Below are 25,396 nucleotides of genomic sequence, written 5' to 3'. Positions count from 1 at the left end.
GTGAAGGAAAGAATAAGTAAGATCAATAATCAGTGAAACAGCAAGGGCAAACTAGGGAGGGAGAAACTAAAACTAAAAGCTAGTTCTTTGGAAAGAGCAATAAAATTGATATACTGATCAAGAAAAGAAGGCATAAATTATCAATATTGGGAATTTAAAAGGGTGTATTACTATAGATCTGAGAGGCATTAAAATGATAATAAGGGAATATTATGAACAACTTTATGCCCAAAAATTTGACATCTAAGTTGAAATAAGTTAATTCCCTGAAAGGCACAAATTACTAAATTAATTCAAGAAAAAGTAAAATACCAAAGCCATTTATCTATTAAAGAAATTAAAATCTCCCCATGAAGAAAACTGTAAACTCAGATGGTATATTAGTTTTCCACTGCTACTGCACATCACCACAAATGCAGTAGCTTCAAAGAACACATTTACTATCTGTTGGTAAGAAGTCCAACAAGGGTTTTACTAGACTAAATCAAGGTTTTGGCAGGACAATGCATCTTTCTGGCAGCTCTCTCCAGTTCAATTTCCTTGCCTTTTCTAGCTTGTAGGGGTTACTTACATTCTTTGGCTTATGGCCCCCTTCCTCCATCTTCAAAGTTCAGTAATATTGTATTTTTTTAAAACAGAAGCATACATATTCCATACTTACATCCTCTTTTAACCCTGACTCTTCAGATAACCCAAGAGAATCTTCCCATCTTAAAAGCATTAATTCAATCATTTCTACAAAGTCTCTTTTGCTGTATAAGGTAACATGTTCACAGGTTCTAGGATTAGCATGTAGACAGTTTTTTTGGAGGGGAGTCATTATTCCGCCTACCACAGATGCTTTTTGCTGGTAAAAACTATCCAACAATTAAGAAAGAAATAATAACCAAATTCTATTAAAAAAAAAAACTTTCAGAAAATATGGAGGAGGATGCATGGCAGCAACTTACCCACTCACTGGCAAGTTATATGATTTTCAGTTAGGTAACAATATCAAGATAAAGAATGCAAATATGCATATGGCCTATAAAGGAAAAAAAAAGGATTACTTCAGTGAGGAACAAAACACCAACTTACATGGGCCATGGCTTTTTTTTTAGAATTCAGAGTATTTATTAGTCCTCTTCTTGTTTCCACTTTAGAAGAAATTCACAGTCCAAAGAAAGTGTTGCTGAATAAGAGGGTTCAAAAAAAAAAAAAAGAGATGATCTTGTCTGTGAGCTCCCAATGTGCTAATTTAAAACATTTCTCTCATTTTATGTCTCCTACTCCCAGATCCCAAACACACATACATAAAAGATCACAGAGAAGCTGGACAAATTCCAACCTTACTGAAAGCAAGGTGGGGGAATCCAGCTATCGATTCAAGAAGGACTGTGCCCAGACTCTGAGCAGGAGGCCCATTTCTCTGCAGCTGGGGTCCTGGCTATAAAGTAAGAGGAAAGAGAAAGCAGTGATACAAGGATACTGATCCTAGGAAAGGACAGAAACTAAAACTGGCCCCTCGGCGGGCAACACTCACTCCACTGATAGCTCACTTTCGTGTTAAGCACTGGAGTCTGGACACTGGAGGTGGGGGTGCCCTGACAAAGGCAGAGTAGAATATGCTTCAGTGAGACTCCAGTTAATACAGGCATCGTAAAGGCCTGTCTTTACAGGAGCAGATATTCTCTCAGGAAGATCTTCAACAGACCCCCTCCGTCCCGATGTTAAACCTAGAACTGCAGAAATGAAGCTCTGTCCCAGACACAACCAAACTCCCACCCGGTCACAGAATTTTTTTTTTTTTTTTGGCATGGAACTTTTTAATTTGGAAGGCAAAAAGGTTACACTTCATGGAAGGCAGAGGCTGTACTAACAAATGCATTACAAAGTTGTTCTGGCTCGGAAGGAACCTAGGGAACTTCTCTAGGCTCTCCACCTGCACCCCAAGGAGTTGGTAGTAAGCATAAACCTGAAGAAAATCCATGTGTCCAGCAAACTGCCATCTCAAAGAGCTCTTATCCAGGGGAAATTAAAAAGTGAACATTCTTCTAGTCTCCTCCTCCTCAGTTAAGTAAACAGGAATGATTCAGCCAACGAAGTTCATGACGACAAGGTGAAGGATGGTGCTGGCAAAGAGAAAATCAGCAAAGGCTCGCTCTGGGGAGATGCCTTGGAAATCTGCCTTGTTTTGTGGGTTAATCTGTATTCTCAGACAAACCGCTAGGATAAAGCTCCCCACACAAGAGATGAAGCCCGAGAGGAAGGAATTGAAGGGGAAGGTCCCCACGAGGAGACAATAACCGAATTGCAGCGCTCCGGTCAGCAGTATATACAGGAGGTACGCGTCCAACAACTTCAAACGGTGAGGAGTGGCGCTCAGATACTCTTCTAAAAACCGCGAGATGACCGACAACACAGACGCCGACATGGCTACAGTCGGCTACAAGCTGAATATTCCCGACGGCCTGCCCTCAAACTCCTAACTGAATAGACCACCACACCCCGGTCACAGAATTAAAAGCCCCATTGGGCTTCCCTGGTGGCTCAGTTGGTCAAGAATCTGCCTGCAATGCCGGAGACCTCGGTTGGATCCCTGGGTCAGGAAGATCCCCTGGAGAAGGGCATGGCCACCCAGTTCAGTATTCTTGCGTGGAGAACTCCGTGGGCAGAGAAGACTGGTAAGCAAGTCCATACATAGGGTTGCAAAGTCAGACACTACTGAGCGACTAACACTGGGTTCCATCTCACTTAGGTAACAACAGCACCGTCTTCTGAAGGGAGATCTCAAGCCCCACAGTGTCACCTACCTCACATCAGAGCCAATGGGTCCCACATTTTGCACCTGTCACGGCCTCATCACCGCACACACACCCGCCTCGTTATGGCCACAAACGCTCACACGCACTTTTTACACGCAGGCTCCACACGCCCAGTGTGAGCCAGAGGGTGGGGGCATCCTCACTGCGAGTGCCCGCCGTGCCCAGACTCCGGTTACCACTAGGAGGGCGACCACTGCGAGGACTTCGGCGGGGAACCAGAGATGAACCAAAGATCAAAGTTCTTTTCAAAAGCCACCCAGGGACTGTGGGAAATGTAGTTCCAGGCCGCAAAAGCCCGGATGTCGAGAAGGCGCGCGCCGAGGCCACGGCGGTGAAGACAGGCCGCTGAGACCTTTGGGAGGCAGCGCTCGCGCGGGAGTGCGCAGGCGCAGACGGCTGTCTCCCCCTTTCGAAGGTGAGGCTAGTAGGTCCAGTGGGTGCTGGGCGGGTGTGTGTGATGTTGGGACCCGGTGGGCATTGCCTAGGAGGAAGGCGGGAACCTGGGCTGGGAACCCCAAGGAAAGAAGAGGGAACCTGGACTGAGAGAAGGCCGGGAAGGAAAGCGAGAATCCGGGCCCTAGATAAAACGAGGAGGGAAGCGAGAACCTAGGCAGGGGAAGAAACGGAGCAAGCGCTGGGAACGCCGAGGTAGAACAGGGAGCCCGAGGCGGCTGAGAGCTCGGCCTGGTACATACAGGCGTTCTGATTGTGTAGCTTTTTGTGCCTGTTCTTTGTGTGTGTGGACATGTGTTACTCTGTGCCGTGTTATGGAACCTATTGTTTATGAAAGTCAGAGGGTCTCTGTGTGGTCTAATTTTTAAATTAGGTGCGAGTCTGTGTTTGAGGCTGTGCAACTTTGAAGTGGCAACAGTAAGGGGTTTGTGAGTAAAATTTTGCTACTTTGCATAGAAGTATGTAATGGGCTCTATGAGCTTATGCATGACGTGTGGCTGTGGGATTGGGATTGTGTAGTGGGTGATACAACAGTGAATATGTCACATTTTAAAGTATTTGTGCACACAAGTACACAGTTCACGGTGACTGAATGTGGCTGGTTCATTGTGTGACTGAGATGAAACACTTGAGAAAGTAGATTCAAGACTAGTAAATACTATGTATTATTTAGATTGTCAGAGTATCGGCCATTTTATATGCCTGTAAAATTTGACTCTGTGAAATAGACAAGTAAAAAAATACATATTTTTTAATTGGAGAGGAGGAGGTAAAATAATTTTCAGGTGGTACAATCTTGTATTGGGAAACGCCATATTGACTAATGACCAGTATGTTGACATAAGTAGAACACTGTTGGGAGCACAGAAAAAACTTTCTCCCATAACTGCTGCTCTCAAAGTTTGTATTTGGGTGAATTTCTGGACAATAAAGGTTCAATAATTTCTTCAGTCGTTACAAAGATGCTGAACATTTAAACACGAGATCAGCCTCATTTAGCTGAATAGAATGTTCACTGTAGAAATCAGTACTTCAAACTTGTTTTAAAAGCAAAAACGCTCCCTCCTGCTGGAAGTCTGCTGTGTGAAAGAAAATGTGATCGGTTTCTTCTCTAATCCCTCTATTTGTCCCCTCTGTATTCCTTCTAGGTTGATAGTCTTCAGCTGGAATGGATTGGGAGCTGAAAAAGAGAAATCATAAGTCAAGGACAAAAACAGGCTAACATGACTGGTACCATTATAATATAGTGTAAGTCATATCTTACTTTGGCATGGCCAACTCAATGAACATGAGTTTGAGTGAACTCCAGGAGATAGTGAAGGACAGGGAAGCCTGGTATGCTGCAGTTCCTGGGGTTACAAAGAGTCGGACACAACTCAGTGATTGAACAACACAAATACCTTACCTTCTGAGAGACCCCACTGTTGGGAACTTCCAGATACAGTTCCCTTTTTACGGGCACAACCACTTCTCCAGATACCTCTCTTGGCATGCAGTGACCCACCTACTTGTAGGTCTTGTTCTCTCCTGTTGGTCCTCTTGGACAGTATCTAAGCTAACCTAGGCATGCTCCATCATCCATGGATTCCCCATCTGGAGCTCAGATGAGAATTAGCCCCTTAGTCACCACCACTCCACTCCCCCATATCATGGAAGCATGTACATTTCTCCCCAAAATTCTCTCACTACTTTGATTTATAGTAGAAGTAGAATTAGGGTCTAAGGGGGCTTCCCTGGTGGCTCAGAGGTTAAAGCGTCTGCCTCCAATGCGGGAGACCCGGGTTCGATCCCTGGGTCGGGAAGATCCCCTGGAGAAGGAAATGGCAATCCATGCCAGTATTCTTGCCTGGAGAATCCCATGGATGGAGAGGCCTAGTTGGTTACAGTCCATGGGGTCGCAAAGAGTCGGCCACGACCGAGCGACTTCACCTCACCTAGGGTCTAAGGAGCTCCTTGTTTGTTATAAGGGAGGAAGAAGCATCTAATTGTCTTCTCCCTAGAAAACTGTTCTACAAATAATTTGCTCTCTTAAAGAGACATTCCCTTTTCTTAGCCTCTTCCTCCTTGGAGTTAAATTAATGGTAGCAAAACTTTACAGTCAGCTGCTTTTTAAGACTTTATTTTAGCATGAGGGACAATTAAAAGCTTGTTTGCTCACCACCTTTGGGACATCTGCTGAGACTGAGGTAGGAAAACTTCTTATTTACCATCCTGTTAAAAATAATGACAACAGAAAACTCAGAGGCTTGCTGGAAAAGACATTAACAAATCAATAGACTGTGTCTGTGTATCAGAAAACTATGGGAAGTGGCTGTCAAAATACAAGATACAAAGGTGGTGTGGTTTGTAAAAAAAAAATTTGATGTTCCTGACAGACTCAAAAATTAAAGATTTAAGAACCAGAAGACACATGGTAAGTGTCAAAACTGACATTTCATGAAGTTTCTGTAAAATTTCAGTAAAATTTTTAAACTTTGCAAAGTTGTTAGGAGATAATGAACAAGACAGAAGCGGTTAAAGAAAAATAATGGAGGTGGGGAGTAGGCCTACCTGATACTAAAATATGTTTTAAAACTGTAATAACTGCAGAATAGTCCTGGCAGTTAAATGAAAAGATCAGTGGAACTAAATATGAAGTCCAGATATACTCAAATATGTAAAGGAAATAAAGTATATGATAAAAAAAGCTATAAAATTATTTTAGATATTTACAGGATTAATTTCCTTCCTTTAAAAAATATCTAGTATCCATCCAGAAAATAGTTATTAGAAAAGTGAAAAAATTTTGAGACCTGTCATAGACAGGAAACTGAAGATGGACTGCGGTAATGTCTGCAGGGCCTGGTGGTGGCTGTAGACTGGGGAGTTGGTGGCCTGACTCAGTCTGGCTTGTCTTTTATTTTTTTAAAAAAAGAGGTGTTTTTTTTTTAAACTTCAGAAGCTTATCCTCTCTCATAATGAGAAAAATAAGAGCTAGAATCACAGTGTATACTTTAGCAAGCATCGAGAACTTTGTATCAGTGGTACTCAGGGTATGGGGTGACAGGTATTTTCATGTATTGCTGGTCATGATGTAGGTTGAGCCTTGATGGAGAAGAGCTTGGAAGTAGTTAGTAGGCAGCTTCGGAGAGAAAAGTGGTACTAGAGAGGAGAGTGGCTTGCCCAGAATCTAACTTTTTGCTCCAATATCCTGTATCTCTAGCTTTGGGGATGAAATAATATTTGTTTAGCTCATTTTCCCCCTGTATTTGTGTGGACAGAGTGGAGAAGCACCAAAGCGAAGGAAATAGAGTCGATTTTAATTGAGTCGTAAGTCATGAGAGCTGAAAGACGTATGTGGTGTCATGTGGCTTCTTTTCATGTTGGTTTTGCCTTCTTAGGAGCCACCCCTTTTCTAAAGAAGAGCCCAAAGGAAGACTGGTCATCTCTTGTAAAAGTCAAAACCATGGCTCAGGTGAGATGATGGCTCTTCTCCCTTTTCTGAAATAGTTTTGTTCGTTTGTTTAAAGACTGTTTGAGCACTTGCTTTTCTTGCACTAAAATCCTCCTGTTTGCCTTCCCCTTCAGGAAGGCAGTACCCACTTGTTCTATTGGTCAGATAAGCTTTTACCTTCCACGAGTGCTCCTTCTAATTTTAACCAGTGTTCACATATTAAGTGGGTGTAATCATTCAACATCTTTTCTCAGTCTTCTCCCAGAAACAGTGCTAGAACAAAAATGCATTTCCTCAAATTAAATGAGAATGTAGTACTGCATGGAAGAGGGCATGGCAACCCACTCCAGTATTCTTGCCTGGAGGATCCCCATGGACAGAGGAGCCTGGCATTCTACAGTCCGTAGGGTCTCAAAGAGTAGGACGTGACTGAGCAGCGAAGCACAGCACAGCACATAATACAGCATGCACCTTCTTGCAAAGAAAAGAACAGTCAGGATAAAGATAGAATTGACAGATTGCTGTTAGTTAAGTGTCAAGAAGTCCTGTCTTGAGGTTTTGAGATGAGAGCTATGCTTGGCAGATTGTACAAAAACCAAGAATCCTCTATTTCTCCCCTCTGATCCTTCAAGAGATCCCTGAATTTAAACTGTTAATGTGTATTTTAATATCTTCCTCTCCCATAATGGATTGTCTTAAACATTCTTCTAATGTGCTTTGGGTTTAATACTAGCCAAACTGTAAGATAAGAGTTAACTGTTCAGTGTTATTGGCAGAGTTTCTGTTTGGGCTTCCCTGGTGGCTCAGCTGGTAAAGAATCTACCTGCAATGCGGGAGACCTGGCTTCAATCCTTGGATTGGGAAGATCCCCTGGAGAAGGGAATGGCTACCCACTCCAGTAGATACTGGTGATGGTTACGTAACATTGTGAATGTACTTAATGGCAATGAATTATATACTGAAAAATGGTTAAAATGATAAAATTTTATATCACATATGTTTCACTACACAGAGACACACACACACAGGTAAACAGTAAAGTATAAGAAACACAAACATCCATAAGTGAGCATTGGGGTGAAGAGTTGGAGGACTGAAAAAAGAGCAAAGGTATTATACCATCAGCAGTATCTATTTCCAGAGCTTTTTCACATTCCAAAGAGAAAGAAAGGGAAAGTCGCTCAGTCGTGTCTGACTCTTTGTGACCCCATGGACTGTAATCCGTGGAATTCTCCAGACTAGAATCCTGGAGTGGGTAACCATAATGTTTTGTTGTTTTCAGTGTACCAGTCTTGCAAATGTTTGTTGTATTAACACTGAGGTGTTTTTTATGTTGTTGTAAATACTATTCATTTTTATTTCAAATTCCCATTGTTTCTTGCTAAAATGCAGTTGATTAGTATATGAAAATGCAATTTGATTTTTATTAACCTACCTTCTCTCTAAACTTATTCTAGTAATTTTTTGGTAGATTCTTTAGGATTTTCTTCATACATAATCATGTCAGATGTGTAATACTACTGTTGTCCATCTTTGCTTTCCAATCTATATTCCTTTTATTTCTGTCTGGCTTTACTACATTGTCTAGAACTTGCAGTGCAGTGTTAATATAAGTAATGAGAACAGGATATCTTTGCCTTATTCCTGACTAAGGGGAAAGGCATGTAGTTTTTGACTAAGTGTAACATTGGTTTTACATAAATGCTCTTTATCAGATCTATCAGGTTGAAGAAATTCTTGATTAGTGATCATTTTTATCACAAATGAATGTTGAATTTTGTTAAAAGTTTTTATGCTTCTGTTGTTTTTTATGTATTATATGGTTTTCCCCCTTTTAAAATTAACATGATGAGTTATATTGACTGATTTTTGAAGTGCTAAACCAGCTTATCCCTAGGATAAATCCCACTTGGTCATGATAGATTCATATATTCATTTTTCACATATTGCTAGGTGAATTTACTGACACACTGTTAAGGACTGTTTTGTCTGTGGTTCATAAATAATTTGGTCTGTAGTTTTTCTTGTAATGTTGTTGTCTAGTTTTGCTATGAGGGTAATGCTAACTTATAGAATGAGTTGAGAACTGTTCTCTCCTTTTATTTTCTGCAAGAATTTGTGTAGAATTGTTATTATTTCTTCCTTAACTGTTTGTTAGAATTCACCAGTGAAGCCATCCGAGCCTCAAGATTTGTTTGTGGGAAGATTTTTTACTATCAGTTCAATTTCCTTAATAGAATTGTGGCTATTAATGCTATTCAGGCTTCCCTGTGGCTCAGACAGTAAAGAAGCTGCCAGCAATGTAGGAGACCTGAGTTCAGTCACTGAGTTGGGAAGATCCACTGGAGAAGGGAATGGCAACTCACTTCAATATTCTTGGCTGGAGAATTCCATGGACAGAGGAGCCTGGCATACTATAGTCCATGGTGTTACAAAGAGTTGGACACGACTGAATGACTTAACACTTTCACTTTCATGCTATCAATTTTTTTCTCTTCAGTGAGCTTTTATAATTTATGTCTTTTAAGCAATTTGTCCATTTCATCCAAGTAATAAAATTTATCGGCACAAAGTTGTTCAAAAATCTACTCTTTTTATCCTTTTGATGTTTATGTAATCTGTAATGGTGCCCCTCTTTCATTGTGTTGTTGATTATTTGTGACTTTTAGTTCTTTCCTTGATCAGTTGACTAGAGATTTATCAATTTCGCTGATTTTTTTCAAAGCAGCAACCTTTGGTTTCATTGATTTCCTGTTTTTCTGTTTCCTGTTACTTCATTTCTGCTCTTACACTTTGTGTTTCCTTTCCTTTTCATTACTTTGGATTTAATTACCTCTTATTTTGTATGTGGAAGATTATATCATTGATGTTGGACTTTTTTTTCCCCGTAGGACATTTAACGCTATAAATTTCCCTCTAACAAATTTAGACATGTTGTATTTTCATTTTTATTCATTTGAAAATATTTTCTAATTTATCTCATGCTTTCCTTTTTGACTCATTTGTTTAGAGGAAGTCTGTTTAATTTTCAAATATTTGGGGATTTTCCAAATAGCTTTCTCCTATTGATTTCCAGTTTAAATTGGTTACAATCAGGAACCATGCTGTATATGATTTCATTCTTAAATTTATAGACTTCTTTTGTACCACAGATTATAGTACCATCTGATGAATGTTCTATATGTACTTGTAGAGGATGTATATTCTAGTGTTGTTGGATGGTGTATTCTGTAAATAAGTCAAATTGCTTGATTATGATGGTAAAGTTTTCTATATCCTTATTGATTTTCAGTCTGTTATACCAGTGACATAAAAGGAAGTCAAAATCTTAAGTTACAAGTGTGGCTGTGAAAGTGAAAGTCACTCAGTTGTGTCCAACTCTTTGTGACTCCATGGACTGTGTAGCCCTTCAGCCTCCTCTGTCCATGGAATTCTCCAGGCCAGAATACTGGAGTGGTTAGCCATTCCCTTCTCCAGGGGATATTCCCAACCCAGAGATCGAACCTGGGTCTCCCACATTGCAGGTAGATTCTTTACCATCTGAACCACCAGGGAAGCCCAAAACTATTAATGGAAAGTCTGACTGAGCTTTTTTAAATGGATGGAATAGGATGACACTGCTGATCACTCTTGGCATCACTGAAGCAGGACAGCCAGACATCACATGCTCCTGACAGGACAGTGATGGTGGTTTAGTCGCTAAGTCATGTCCAACTCTTGCGACCCTGTGGATTGTAGCCTGCCAGGCCCCTCTGCCCATGGCATTCTCCAGGGAAGAATACTGCAGTGGGTTGTCATTTCTTTCTTCAGGGGATCTTCCTGATGCAGGAATTGAACTCAGGTCTCCTGCATTACAGGGAGATTCTTTACCGACTGAGCTACATGTAGGATTCATGTGGCTGTAATTGTGTCTATTTTAACTTTCAGTTCTATAAGGTTTTACTTAATATATTTTGAAGTTCTGTTTTTAGATGAATTTATATTTAGGATTGTTCTTTTTATGAATTGATCTCCTCTGTCATTATAAAATGCCTTACTTGGGACTTCCCTGGTGGCCTAGTGGCTAAGACTCCACTCTTCCTCTGTAGGGGGCATGGGCTCAGTCCCTGGTCGGGGAACTAAGATCTCACATGCCACACAGTGCAGCCAGAAAATAAATAAATAAGTTAAAATAAAGTACCTTTCTTAATCCCTGATAATATTCTTTTTTCTAAAATCTATTCTGTTTGATACTATTATAGCCATTCTGGCATTCTTATGATTAGTATTTATTTTTAATTTTAATTTTTTGGGAATATCCTAAATGCTTTTTAACCTGGAGCATCTCCCACCTTTTCTTTATTTTTTTCAGCTGATTTACAATATTACATACGTTTCAGGTGTGCAACATAGTGATTCACAGTTTTTAAAGGTTAAGCTCCATTTATAGTTATTACACTTATTGGCTGTATTCCATGTGCTATGCAGTATATTCTGGTAGCTTATTTATTTTATGCCTAGTAGTTTATGCCTCTTAATCTCCTACACCTATCTTACTCCTCCCTCCTTCCCTTTCCCCACTGGTATCCACTAGTTATCTCTGTCTGTAAGTCTTGTTTCTGTTTTGTTATATACATTTGTTTTATTTTTTATATTCTACACATTCATGATGACATATAGTATTTGGGTATTTCTCTGACTTGCTTCACTAAATATAATACTTTCCAAATCTATCCAGGTTGTTGCAGATGGCAAAATTTCATTCTTTTTTTTATGGCTGAGTAATATTCCTGTGTATGTATGTGTGTGGCTATTCACTATGTCTTCTTTATCCATTCATCTGTTGATGGGCACCTAGGTGGCTTTCACATCTTGGCCAATATAAATAATGCTCTGAACGTTGGGGTGGTGCATGTGTCTTTCTGAATTAGTGTTTTTACATTTTACCCAGGAGTGAAATTGCTAGGCCATGTGACAGTCCTAGTTTTAGTGTTCTGAGAGCTTCCAACTGTTTTTCACAGTGGCTGCACCAGTTTACATTCCCACGAGCAGACTATAAGGGTTCCTTTTTCTCCACATCCTTGTCAGTGTTTGTTAGTCTGTGGTCTTTCTGATGATAGCCATTCTGACAGGTGTGAGATGGTATCTCATTATGGTTTTGATTTGCATTTCTCCGATGTTAGTGATATTGAGTATCTTCATATGGCTGTTGGCCATCTCTGTGTTTTCTTTGGAAAAATGTCTGTTCAGTCTTCTGCCCATTATTTACTTGGGTTATTTGGGGTTTTGTTTTAATATTGAATTTGTATGCTGCTTATATATTAATAGTTTGGATGTATATGTGTTCAGTCATGTTTGACTCTTTGTGACCTCATAGACTATATAGCCCACCAGGCTCCTCTGTCCTTGGAATTTTCTAGGCAAGAATATTAGAGCAGGTTGCCACTTCCTTCTCTAGGGGATCTTCCTGACCCAGGGATTGAAGCTGCATCTCCTGTGTCTCCTGCATTGGCAGGTGGATTCTTTACCACTGTGCCACCTGGGAAGCCTGTAATTTGGACCCTTTATTGGTCATTTTCAGAAACTTTCCCATTCTGTAAGTTGCCCTTTCATTGTGTTGATGGTGAGCCCATGTATTTTGAGATTGATATTCAGCTGTAGATTCAAGGGTATCACTCTACATATGTCTGGAGAGGCCTCTGTCTCTGGCTCTCTCTCTCTGCTCCTCCCTCCTCTTCAGTATTTTGCTTAGCAGTTCTAGCCATCTTGGACTCTTCAAACTCCCATCTCTATTTCTTCCACTCAGAAAGACTGCTGGGCTCCGTGTTTTCCCTCCCTGTGCTGTGACCTGGAAATTGCCTATAAGCTGTAAGCTGGGCAGTCAAAGCTTACTTTGTTCCCTTTCAGAGCTCACCGTGCTCTGTTTTTAAGCACTGTCAGCCAGTGCTTAAAAACATATGTTTAATCTATTTTTTTTACAATTTTTTAATTGTTTACAGCAGAAGAGAATTTCCTCTATCAGTTAATTTCCATAGAAGTTGATTTGTTTTGTTGGACAGTTAAGTAGGCTGAAAACAAACTTTAAACTTCAGACTCTCTGATTAGTGGCAGCTCGAATCTCTGCTTGATTTCTTTTATATTTAACCAGAGGTCTCAAATTCTGACCCATGAATGCCTAACTGGGGTATCAGCTAAGGGTGTGGATAAAGTTTGTTCAGTGTTTTGGGGCTCCCCCCAACTCCTGCCTCTGGCTTTCATTTCTTCAGGATTTCCCTACTTCTTTTCCAATTACTGTTGTTGTCCTAAATTCTATCTTTTGTTTCTTCAAGACAGTAGGACCATGGATTTACGCCTGAATTTTATTTGCCATACTTGATGTCTACTTGGGACCTGTGTTTAGGCTGAAAGTAGTGTGAATTGGCAGTTCTCCTGTCATTCTTCTCCTAAGTATAAAACCTTCCCTCCAGTTTCTGTTTGTTTGGGTCACTTTTAAGTGCCTTCAGATAGTTGTTTTTTATAGTCAGCACTCCATATTCATGGGGCTTCCCTTCCACATCCACAAATTCAACCAACCACAGATTGAAAATGTTAAAAAGAAAATCCCAGAATGTTCCAAAATACAAAATTTGAAATTGCTGGACAGTGGCAACTATTTACATAGCATTTACATTGTATTACATATGGTAAGTCAAGATGATTTAAAGTATATGGAACAATATAAAATAGATTATATATAAATACTACACAGTTTATGTAAGGGACTTGAGTATCTTGAGATTTTGGTATCTACAGGGGGTCCTGAAACCCATCTCCCATGGAAACTGAGGCATTGATTATATTTTTCTGGAATTTAGAGCTGTTATCTACAGTAAATGTGAAATAAGAGCTACTCTTCCATTTTTTAAGAAGCCCAAACATACCTTTTTTTTTAAATCAAAATTTTTTAAGGTATAATCTACATAGAATAAAAAGCAACTCATTTTAAGTGTTGAATAAGTTTAGGAACTTTGAGAAAGGTATAAAGATTTATTCAGTTACCACAGCAATCAAGATTACAAAATTTCCATTACTTCAAAAAGTTCCTTCATGCCCCCCTACAGCCAGTTGCTCTACTGCCACCATTAGCCTTTATTAAGGTATTATTAATCATACCTGCTTTTGTCACTGTAAATTAGTTTTGCCTCCTCTAGACTTTCATATAAATGGAATAGTAGAATATTTGCTTTTTAGGGGATTAGCCTGTTTAACTCAATGTAATTTTCTTTTGAAATTCATGTTGTGTGTATCAGAATATTCCTTATATTGCTGACTACTGTTATTACATTATATGAATATACCACAGTTTTTTAGTTATACCCTCACTTTTTGATAGACTTTTTTTTTCACTTTTTGACTGTTACAGTGATATGCTCATATGTGGATTATATTTTCATTTCTTTTGTATAAAACCTGCCTAGATTTGAAATCAGTAAATTGTGTGAAAAATATATGTTTAACTTTATAAAAAAAAAAACTTGCCAAACTGTTAAGCAAAGTGGTTGTACCATTTTACTTTCCCACTAGCAATGTATGATAGTTATTATATTATAGCTGCATATCTTCACCAACACTTGGTATGGTCACTCTTTAATTTTAGTTAATTCTGCTGCTACTGCTAAGTCACTTCAGTCATGTTCGACTCTGTGCCACCCCATAGACGGCAGCCCACCAGGCTCCCCCATCCCTGGGATTCTCCAGGCAAGAACACTGAAGTGGGTTGCCATTCCTTCTCCAATGCATGAAAGTGAAAAGTGAAAGTGAAGTTGCTCAGTCGTGTGCGACACTTCGCGACCCCATGGACTACAGCCTACCAGGCTCCTCCGCCCATGGGATTTGCCAGGCAAGAGTACTGGAGTAGGGTGCCATTGCCTTCTCCATTAGTTAATTCTAGCAGGTGTGTATTGGCATTTCATTCTTTTGAAATTTTTTGTTTCCCTAACAATTAAAATTGGTGGGTATTTTTTATTTCGCATATTTTTCATTGATATATAGCTACTGGATTTGTTTAGATCTTTTGCCAGTTGATTTGGTTGTCTTCTTATTCCTGTATTATGAGAGTTCTTTATACATTCTCAATACAAGTCTTTTGTATGATAGAAATACTGGGAATATCTTTCCCAGTCTATGACTTGATTTTTAATTTTCTTAGTGGTGTCTTTCAGAGCTGAAGTTTTTAATTTTGATAAAATCCAGTTTACCCGGTCTTAAATTTTTATAATGGTGCTCTTTGTGCACTACCTCAGAAGTCTTTGCATACTCCAGCATTATGCATATTTTATTCTTTAATATGTAAGTATTACGGTTTTAGATTTTCATTTTAAAGGAGTGATCCATGTCAGTTTCATTCTGTAAGGTAAGAGTTTAAGTTCCCTTTTTCTATTTTCAATGGATATCCAGTTTTTCCAGAGTCTTTTGTGAAAAGAGATCCTTTTTCTACTGAATTATATTGGAGCCTTTGTTGACAATCAGTTAATCATGTGTGTAGGCTTTTTTTATAGTCTGCTTAATTGATTTGTATATTTATACTTTCACCAAGATAACAGTTTTAGTTAGGGTATTAAGTCCTGGTATCAGGTAATGTGAACCTACCAAATTGTTTTAGGTATAATAGGTATTTTACATTTTCCTATAAATTTTCAAATCAACTCATCAGTCTCTATAAAACAACCTAATGGATTGTGATTAAGTTTCCAAAGATTTATAAGTTGGTTGGAGATAATTGTTAGGTTAACAGTAGTAAGTCTTCTGAACCATGGACCTAGTGTATTTCCATGTTTGTTTAGGTCTTCTAAAATTTCTCTCAGTAGTGTTTTGTAGTTTCCAGTGCACAGGTCTTGCAAATATTTTCTTAATTTTATTTTTTAACTTCATTCTCAATTGTTTGTTGTTAGTATAAAATAGAATTGATTTTTTTGACTGTTTTGAGATAAATATGCTGTGACCGTGATAAATTCACTTATTATTTCCTGTACTTTCTACATATCTGGTTATGTCTGTGAATGCAGTTTGCCTTCGCCCTTTCCAATGTGTTTGCCTTGTATTTTTCGTTCTTTATGCATTGTCTGCAGTGTTCAATAGAACTGGTGGGAGCAGCTATCCTTGTCTTGCTCCTGATCTTAGGGGAAAAACAACCTTTATCTAATAAGTATGATATTATGTATAAATCTTTTGTAGTTGCATTTCATTAAGTTGAGGAGTTCTATTTCTAATGTTGAGAGTTTTTAATACAAGTATAACAGATGTTAAATTTTGCCTAATGCTTTTTTTTTTCATTTGAAATGACCATACGCTTTTCCTACTATATTCTAATATAATGGGGATTATATTATTGATTGTCAGGTATTATACCAATCTTGCATTCCAGTGATAAGCACCACTTGTTCATGTGTTATGCTTTTTATATTATCCCTTTATACAGTTCACTCTTATTTTTTTGTTTTTAATTGGTATTCATCAAGGCTATTGGTCTGTTCTGGTTTTGGTAACTGTATAAGATTCACCTCATAAAAGGAATAGGAAAATATTCCTTAGTCCTTTATTTTTAAGAAAAAGTTAGTGTAGTATTATCATTGACTCTTAAATGTTTCACAGGACTTACCTTGAAGTCTTCTGGACCTGGAAAAATCTTTGTGGGAACTTCTTGAATTGCAAACTGAGTATCTTTAATAGTTGAGGGTTTTCAGATCTTTTTTTTCTTTGGTATCATGTTTTTAAGTGAAAATATTTGTCCATTTCACCTACACTGTCTAATTTATTGTCTTTAATTTGTTTATGCTGTAGTCTGTTTATTTAATATCTGCAGGATCTGATAGTGGCCATATATGGCATCCCTCTTTACTTCTTAAATGTCTGACTAGTGTTTTACCTTTTTTTGTGAGGGGCGGGGGGGCTGTGCTTGGTACTGTTGCAGGTCTTTATTGCTGCATGGGCTTCTCTATTAATAGTGTGACACACCAACTTAGTTGCCCCATGGCATGCAGGATCTTAGTTCCCTGACCAGGGATTGAACCCACATTCCCTGGATTGAAAGGCAGATTCTTAACCACTGGACCACCAGGGAAGTCCCTAGAGGTTTTACATTTTAATGATACTTTAAAGTATCTGGCTTTCAGTTTCATTGATTTTTTTTCCCCCTGTTGCTTATTTATTTCCTATTTTACTGATTTTTCCTTTTTTCCAAACTATTTCCTTTACTTGCTTTGAGTTTAGCATACTCTTTTATAAAGCTACTTAAGATAAAAGTTTAAATTATTGATATTAAATCTTTCTTATTTCCTAATATAAGCAAGCGTTTAAACTTATGTTTTTCTCTTATCCTATTCTTCAAAATTGTATTTAGCCTAATATATTTTATGAAAGTTTTCTTTTTTATTTTTCTTTGACCCTAAATTGATTACTTGGAAGTATATCGTTTAATTTCCAAACATTTGGGGCTTGTCTAGATATGTTATCGTTATTGATATCTAATTTAGTTCATGTGTGGTCAGAAAACATACTTCATGTGATTTTTCTTTAATCTGTTGAGATTTACTTATGATCTATCTTGGTGCATAGTCCATTTACTCTTGAAAAAAATGTGTTGTGCAAAATATTGAAAGTGGTGGTTTATAAATATCAAATGAGTTGTTGTTAAGTCGCTAAGTCTGTCTGACTCTTTATGACCCCATTAACTGCAGCACCCCAGGCTTCCCGGTCCTTCACTGTCTCGGCAAGTTTGCTCAAACTCATGTCCATTGAGTCAGTGATGCCATCCAACCAGCTCATCCTCTGTCACCCCCTTCTCCGCTTGCCCTCAGTCTTTACCAGCATCAGGTGTCAGTATTCTTAGAGATTCTGAATGGCTACAGATTTTCCCCCCGTTGGTCTAGTTCTCTCAGTTAGTGATCAACATTAACATCAATTTTGGACTTTTTTGAAATCTCACTTTTCTTTCATCAATTTTTGCCTCATGTGTTTTGAAATTGTTAAGTACATATACAGTTGTAATTGTTACGTCTTCCTGATGTATTTACTGTTTTATCCTCAGGAAATGTTCTTCTTTATCTGTTGTGGTAATACTCCTCACCTCAGCTTGAAATCTGTTCTGTCTGCTTTTACTATAGCCACATCAGCTTTCCCATGTTTAATGTTTTTATGTCCTTCTCCATCCTTTTATTTGAAACATATTTGTGTCTGTGGTATTTAAAATATGTCTCTTGATGACAGAATATATTTTGAAAGTGAAGTGAAAGTGAAAATGCTCAGTCATGTCTAACTCTTTGTGACCCTATGGACTGTAGCCTACCAGGATTCTCCACCCATGGGATGGATTTTCCAGGCCAGATTACTGGAGTGGGCTGCCATTTCCTTTTCCAGGGGATCCTCCCGACTCAGGGATCAAAGCCAGGTCTCCCGCATTGTAGGCAGATGCTTTACCGTCTGAGCCACCAGGGAATATATTTTGAGTCCTGCTTTTTTATACATTTTTTATAATCTCAGTCTTGGGACTTCCCTGGCAGTCCAGTGGTTAAGATTCCATGTTTCCAATGCAGGGGGCAGGCATTCAGTCCCTGGTTAGGGAACTAAGATCCCACAAGCCACATGGGAGTGTTTAGTTCTAAAGTTGGAGTCAGGGCTGCTATTTTGCTCTTTGTTTTCTGATTACCTGACCTGTTTTATTTTAAATCTTTTAAATATACCTTAAATTTTTTATTCAGAGAAAAATAAAGCACAGTGAGTTTCCATTTATTCCCTACCCTGACAAATGCAAAGGCTTCCCTAATATTAGTATCTTGTACCAGAGTGGTATGTTGTTAAAATCAGCGAGCCTACACTGATACATCATTGTCATCCAAAGTTCATAGTTTATATTAAGGTTCATTTTTGGTGCTGTTTATTCTATAGATTTTGACAAATATATAGTGTTATGTATCTGCCATTATAATATACAGACTAATTTCACTGCTCTAAAAATCCTCTGTCCTCTGCCTACTCATCCTTCCCTCTCCTCTATTATCTGTAATAGTGGCAACCACTGATCTTTTTATCTTTTCTGTAGTTTTGACTTTTCCAGAATGTCACATAGTCAAAATCTTACATTCTGTAGCCTTTTCAGATTGGGCTTCTTAACACATTTAAGATTCCTCCTAACCTGTTTTTATGCATCTGTTCCTACATTCTGTTTCACTTTGTGTCAGTCAATACTGACACAATAATGAATTTTTATTATTTTCATTTCTCTGTTGTATCTGTAGTTATATCATCTTGCATTATTTTTTGTGGTTTCTTTAGGGATTATAGTATGCAGCTTCTATAGTATAGTATCTTTAACTTATCATGATTTATTAGAGATAATGCTGAATTACTTAAGGTAAAATATATCAGCTTGCAACATTGTATTTTCATTTACTGACTTCCATGGTTTGCTTTTTGGTTCTCCACCTATGTGATATTTCTGTTTGTAATTAATGGTGTTAAAATGCTTGCTTTAAACCAAGGATCTACAGCCATTAGGTTAAATCCAGTCTGCTACCTATTTTTGTACAGATTGTGAGTTAAGAATAGTTCTTCTAGTTTAAATGTTGGAAAAAATACAAAATCAAAATATTTCTGACCTATTTAAGTTTTTGAAATTTAAATCTTAGTGTCCAAACATGAAGTTTTATTGAAACACACATTGCTCATTTCATTTCATAAATTCTCCATGGTTGTTTTCATGCTAAAACAGCAGAAAAATGTTCACCAATTGCTGCTAAAAACTTAAAAAAAAAAAAGGAAATGAATATTTATAGTCTTTTATATGAAACTTTTCTCTAACTCTTCATTCTTTCCTAAAGACCTTGGTTATCTTCTGGTGTCATTTTTACCTTCAGCCTAAAGACCTTTTTTTTTTTTTTTTTTTTTTACCGTTTTTGGTTGTACAGTTTTGCTAGTGATGAATTCTTTCAGACTTTATCTGCTCATATAGCTTTATGTAGCCTTTGTTTTTAATAGGTAATGTTGCTGAACTGAACTGAATGTTGCTGAGTACAGAATTCTTAGTTGATGTTCTCTTAGGCTTTTAGCAGTTTGATTAGGATTTTCTGAGTGTAGTTTTCTTTTGTTTTTATTCTTTTGGGGTTCATTAAGCTTTTTTAATGTGTAAGTCAAGTTTTTGCTTATTTTGAATATGTTATATCATTATTTCCTTAAAATTTTTTCAGACCTTTTCTTTTTCTCTTTCTCTGGGACTCCAATTATATCTGTCTTGCATTACTTTCAAATTGACCCCAAAATCTCTGAATCTGTTATTAATTTTTTTCTTTTTCATTTCCTTTCTATTCAGATGGCTTAATTTCTGTTGATCAATATAGTCATAGTTTATTATGCTTTTTTAAATTTCACTTTGCAGATATTTCATTTTTACAAATTGAAGGTTTTTAGCAATCCTGAGTTGAGCAAGTTTGTAGGTGCCATTTTTCCAACAGTATTTAGTATTTGCTCATGTCGCTGTCAAGTTGGCTATTCCTGAAATATTTCACTTTATCATTATTATTGTATTTGTTAACATCTGTAGTCAGTGATCTTTGATGTTACTATTACAAAAAGATTACAACTCACAGAAAGCTCTAGTGATGATCAACACATTTTATCTTAAGTATTTTTAAATTCAGATAGGCATATACATTGTTTTTTAGACATAATGCCATTGCACACTTAATAGACTACAATATAATGTACATGTAACTTTTTTTTTTTACATGTAACTTTTATATGCAGTGCATAATCAAAGAATTTTTGTGACTGGCTTTATTGCAATAATTATTGCAGTGGTCTAGAACTGAAACTGTGATGTCTCCAAGGTATGTCTGCGTTTACAAGATTAATGTTTGTTCCTTTTCCTATGCTATTGAGCCTATATGGTGAAATTTTCATTTCATTTATTATACTTGTAGGTCTAGAATTTTCAGTTCATGTTTTTTTATCAGTTTATGTTTCGAGATTCCCTGCCAGATTTTTCATTACTTCTTTGGACGCCTTTAGAACAGCTATTTTTAAGCCTTTTTTTTTTTTTTTTTGCAAAATCCAACATCTAGGCTCACTAGGAATTAGTTTCCATGAACTATGTTTTTCTGAATATGGGTTATATTCCCCCTCTTATTTTTCTGTTTATATATCTGGTAATTTTTGCTAGAAACCAGGATCTCTTGAACAATGTGTTACAGTAATCTAAATTCTGTGTGTCTTGTTTTTTGAGGATTTTTGTTTGTTTTTCTTCTAGTAGACAATTAACTTGCTTGGAATCAAGCTTCAAACCCTGCCCTCCCTGTCCTCTTACTTCCACCCCAAGTGTGAAGCAGCTGATAGTTAGATCTCTTCAGCTTCCTCCTGCTGCTTTTTTCACTCTGGTCCCGGGAGGGGTGATGTTCATGTACTTTTAGCTCTCAAAGAATTGGTATATATTAATTTAGATTTGAGGGCTTACTTTCTGCGGTACTCTTTCTTCTAGTGTTTCACCCTTTTATGCTTCCTGCTGCTTTGTTAGCCCCAACTTTCTGACACCTCAGTCCAATAAGGCTCTAGATTCTGCTTAACTTATAAGCAGGTTGTGTAATGCTGTTAATCAAAAATGCAGAAATCTCGAATCTCACTCGGTACACTTCTGGTTTTCAAAACTCTTTTCTTGTGTCTTGTTTGCCTTTTCTTAAGTCTCCTTTGATCTCTCTTAACAATTGCTTAGTTTAACTATCAAACTAGAGTTCTGGCAGTTTATACTCAGATTTGGAGTCTCATTCTTCCAATAGTTTTCTCACTTCTAGATAAATGTCACTAAATCTTCAGTTCATCTACCAGTCCTCAATTCTGTCCTTTGTCACCTTTGAGGAAGTAAACTGGTTTTCTGCCTGCGGAGCTGTGGACTTTAGGGTGGGTACCTTCATGCAAAATAGCCACAAACTTAAGAATTCTTAGTCATTGTTATCATTTAAGAATAAACTCTCCTTCAGTTTTTGCCTACTTTGGTGTCCTTCCAGTGCCTTCTATTACTTTTATTATGTATTGTGTACACATTTTAAAATTATCATCTGAGGAATTGTTTTCTTGACCAGTTCACTCTATTATTGCTAGATATGTCACATTCATGCATTTTTTAGAATTTATTTTTAATTGAAGGATAATTGCTTTACAATAATGTGTTGGTTTATACTATACAAAAACATGAATCAGCCATAGGTATACATATGTCCTCTCCCTCTTGAACCTCCCTCCCACCTCTCACCCATTCCACCCCTCTAGGTTGTCACAGAGGCCCCGGTTGGAGTTCCCTGAGTCAAACAACAAATTCTCATTGGCTATCTATTTTACATATGGTAGTATATGTATTATCATGCTACTCTCTCCATTCACACCCATGCATTTTAAAACCATATTCTTCCTGCATAACACATTAATCTTAAAGGAGAAAAAAAATTACCTCATTGGTGAAGCCTGAAAAATTGTTCTGCCCTTGTAATTCACTGTAACATACTTCTGTTGTAGTACCCTTACCACCAGTCTTGTAGATTTGGGTTAACACATACTTTCTTAAAAGTATGTGTTGCATGCTTTGCAGCTGTAACTTCTTGTAAGCAGAGACTGTGTGTTGTATATCTTGGCACCCAAGTAAACTAATGCAATTTGGGATTACAAAGTGACTTCACAATACATTTTTAGAATGAATTATTAAGTAAATATGGTGGCAAGTACTTATACTTTGATTTTTTGTTGTTGTTGCTTCCCTTACAATCTAAATCACAAAACAAGAAAAATGGTAGGCTTTATTTACAAGTTTCATATGAATGCCAGAAAGGAGCAGGATCAAAACTAGTCCCCAAGGATTTACCTGGCAGTCCAGTGGTTAAGACTGTGCTTCCACTGCAGGGAGCACCGGTTCAATCCCTGGGTAGGGAGCTGAGATCCCACATGCCGTATAGGACAGCCAAAAGATAAAATAAGTTATAAAATAAAAAACTAGTCCCCAGTTTCCGGTCAATTTTCTGATCACAGTTCCAAACCATTACAGGGATCAGTGTCATTCAAAGATGTGACTGTGGACTTCAGTCAGGAGGAGTGGCAGCACCTGGATCCTGCTCAGAAGACACTCTACATGGATGTAATGTTGGAAAACTATTGCCATCTCATTTCTATAGGTAAGAAAAATTCTTTGAAATTTTCAGTAGCATGCATTTCCTTTCAGAGTGCCTAAAATACATGTGATCTTGGTCTTCAGGGATGAATTCTTTTTGGTTGACAAAAAGGATAATTGTGTCTTCACTTGCCTAGTACAAGGTGTTAAGTTTACTCTTACACAAAGGAGTATCTTACTTTGCAGAACGGAAATTCAGCTTATTGATTTTTCAAATGTATTAACATCTAAGCAACTTAATCCAAATCTTCCCTTAATCAGGGTGTCACATGACCAAGCCTGATGTGATCCTCAAATTGGAACGAGGAGAAGAACCGTGGACATCATTTAAAGGTCATACCCGCTTAGGTGAGTTTCTGACTCTCAGGCAGATGAAATATAGTGAAAAATAAATTTAAAGTGATTGTGTGGTGGTGACACCTTTGAAATGTTTTGGTAGTATACTTTTAAAGGATCCTAACCTTTGAAATGACCACTGTGCCTGCAAAAATCTTAAATCACACTTTCAAATATCACTCACCCTATAAAGTAGACTTTCCTAATTTGCTTGCCACTCTTAATTGCCTAATTAATTGCCTAATTAATTGCCTAATTGCCACTCTTAATCAAAATGTACTGTAAGCCTTCCTTCTTTTAGATCTTTTCATCCATTTCTGTCCTTTTCTAGCTTTCTCAGTCCCTTATTGTCTAGCCATTGTATAGGTTTCTTTTAGGCATTCTTATATATCTTTAAGAAAGAAAAAATTTTTGGTTAATATTTCTCAGGTGCTTTCTATTTTATCTCCATATCTTTAGTATCATTCCAGATTTGTTTGCTGTGCTAACTCTGAGTTCCCATTCTCACCACAAGTCTAGCCATTAATTCCCTTGCCTTGGCCAAGACAGATAATTCCATAGTTACTATTTTCTTCCAGTACGTTTTCATGGTTCATTGTATATGGATGATCATCTTACCTGAAACCGTCCCTTGCTTTGGCTAAAACATTGACTTGTGCTTACCCTGATTCTCTAAGTGATTATTTCCAGCTTAGTCTGTTCTCTTTATACTCTGGCCACATTGCCTGGAACAGTGCCTTATACATAATAGTCACATAAATCTTTTTTTTTTTTTTAATGTATATTATTTCTCTAGACTCTCAAGTCTTTTTTCTCTAATTTGTCATCAAGGGATCTACCTTTTAATTATAGTAGTATCATCCATTCTGAGAATTTAAACTCTTTGTTTTATATAGATACCTCTAGCACTGACATACTTGGCACATTTCTCCCACCTTCACTCTAGTGCTTCATAAGTTCTGCACTCTGATGTCTTACCTATTCCAACTTTCCTAGCTCTTAAATTCTTTCCCACTAACTATTTCCAGATTATTTTGTTCCTGCTGTGATACCAGCTTGATTGTCTCTGTCATAATCTTTGGGGAACCTCTTCACAGTTTGTGTTTATAAGCCTGTGAAATATATTTACATCCTCCTATATTTTCATTTTTCACTGTAGTTTTCTCACTTCTACATAAATATCATACAGATTGACAGCTACTATATTTCATGTCTTGAAACTGTAATTACAATTTGGCTTTGCTATAATTTTTGTGCTAATTTTTTCAACTTATATTGTTACTTTCCTGACAAGATACTTATTCCCTACTTCTTTTTGTTAATTATATGACATTGAAAGTCTCTTTCATACAAGGACTACCATAGTAAGCCATCATGTGGTCTTTTCAAGTTTTTCTCTTTTGTGGAAAGTTGCTAATTTCTACTTGATCTAGTCTCCTAAATGTCCTCTATACATGTAAGGTTTATCATGTCTGTACTTTTCACTGTGTTCACCCTTCTATATAATGTGTATCTTTGAAGTCATGATTTCTTATCCTTGCTCTTCCTTGACTACTCCCCAGCATATCCACCTTTCCTTTTTCTTCATTCCCATGTTGCTTATAACTGTAACACATATAACTCTTAAAGGTTATATAATTTGATACTTGACTGTACATGGTTTATGTTTAAGGATTCATTCTTTCAAAGATAATATCCTTTGTACTTTCTTTGCTGTAGTATACATGTTAAGTAGTCAGTTGCCTTTTTTTCTGTTTGTGGAACTGTATAGGGGAGATCTCTTTGTCCTCCATTCACAAAGCATGTACTGATAAGTCCTTTCAGAAGTATTTGCTGAGGTCATGGCTCTGTACATCTGATTGAAGTGGTGGATTCTAACAGACACTACCTATCTATGATCTGCAGTATTAATGTAAACTCAGAAGAATACAAAGAACGTAACCAATAAAGAATTATGAGAAAGGATTATGTCAAAGTTTGCATTTTTAATTAAATATTTATGATACAGTGTAAGCTTATAAAAAGATTTGTTAGAATTATTTTTATAAACTATAATTGTTTTCAAGTTATAAAGAAACAATCCTTAAATTGATGGTGGGGCATATGTGAAGGGTTTTGATATCATGGAGTGGTTGCATTTTCTTGAAGATTCTCTAAATATGATTAGAAATAAGACTAGGAAAAAAGTCAGCTGATTAAAAGAATGTAAGT

At 37.3% G+C, this 25,396-nt stretch overlaps 2 protein-coding genes and 1 pseudogene across 3 annotated transcripts in view; 1 reads left to right on the top strand and 2 right to left on the bottom strand.

Annotated features, from left to right (window-relative positions):
- The window catches only part of LOC138095962 (uncharacterized), a 406,275-nt gene extending 403,366 nt beyond the window's left edge, over nucleotides 1–2,909 (bottom strand). Inside the window, 2 exon segments of the mRNA XM_068991959.1 lie at nucleotides 1,078–1,171; nucleotides 2,793–2,909. Coding sequence (XP_068848060.1) covers nucleotides 1,078–1,086 — 9 coding nt within the window. The 5' untranslated portion in view covers nucleotides 1,087–1,171; nucleotides 2,793–2,909.
- On the bottom strand, nucleotides 1,808–2,460 carry LOC138095977 (dolichyl-diphosphooligosaccharide--protein glycosyltransferase subunit DAD1 pseudogene; annotated as a pseudogene).
- Nucleotides 2,910–4,423: 1,514 nt separating the features above from the next.
- LOC138095964 (zinc finger protein 567) overlaps nucleotides 4,424–25,396 on the top strand; it is a 97,725-nt gene continuing 76,752 nt past the window's right edge. Inside the window, exons 1-4 of one of the 2 annotated variants that reach the window (XM_068991963.1) lie at nucleotides 4,424–4,505; nucleotides 6,638–6,711; nucleotides 22,727–22,853; nucleotides 23,111–23,197. In XM_068991963.1, coding sequence (XP_068848064.1) covers nucleotides 6,703–6,711; nucleotides 22,727–22,853; nucleotides 23,111–23,197 — 223 coding nt within the window. In that variant the 5' untranslated portion in view covers nucleotides 4,424–4,505; nucleotides 6,638–6,702. Of the gene's footprint in view, nucleotides 4,506–6,637; nucleotides 6,712–22,726; nucleotides 22,857–22,926; nucleotides 22,993–23,110; nucleotides 23,198–25,396 lie in introns of those variants that run through there. The other variant, XM_068991964.1, reaches the window with a different exon arrangement.

Source organism: Capricornis sumatraensis, chromosome 20, assembly GCF_032405125.1.
Source record: "Capricornis sumatraensis isolate serow.1 chromosome 20, serow.2, whole genome shotgun sequence".
Classification (NCBI taxonomy): Eukaryota; Metazoa; Chordata; class Mammalia; order Artiodactyla; family Bovidae; genus Capricornis; species Capricornis sumatraensis.
Note: the sequence above shows the minus strand (reverse complement) of the source record. Positions and strands in the feature narration are given on the sequence as shown.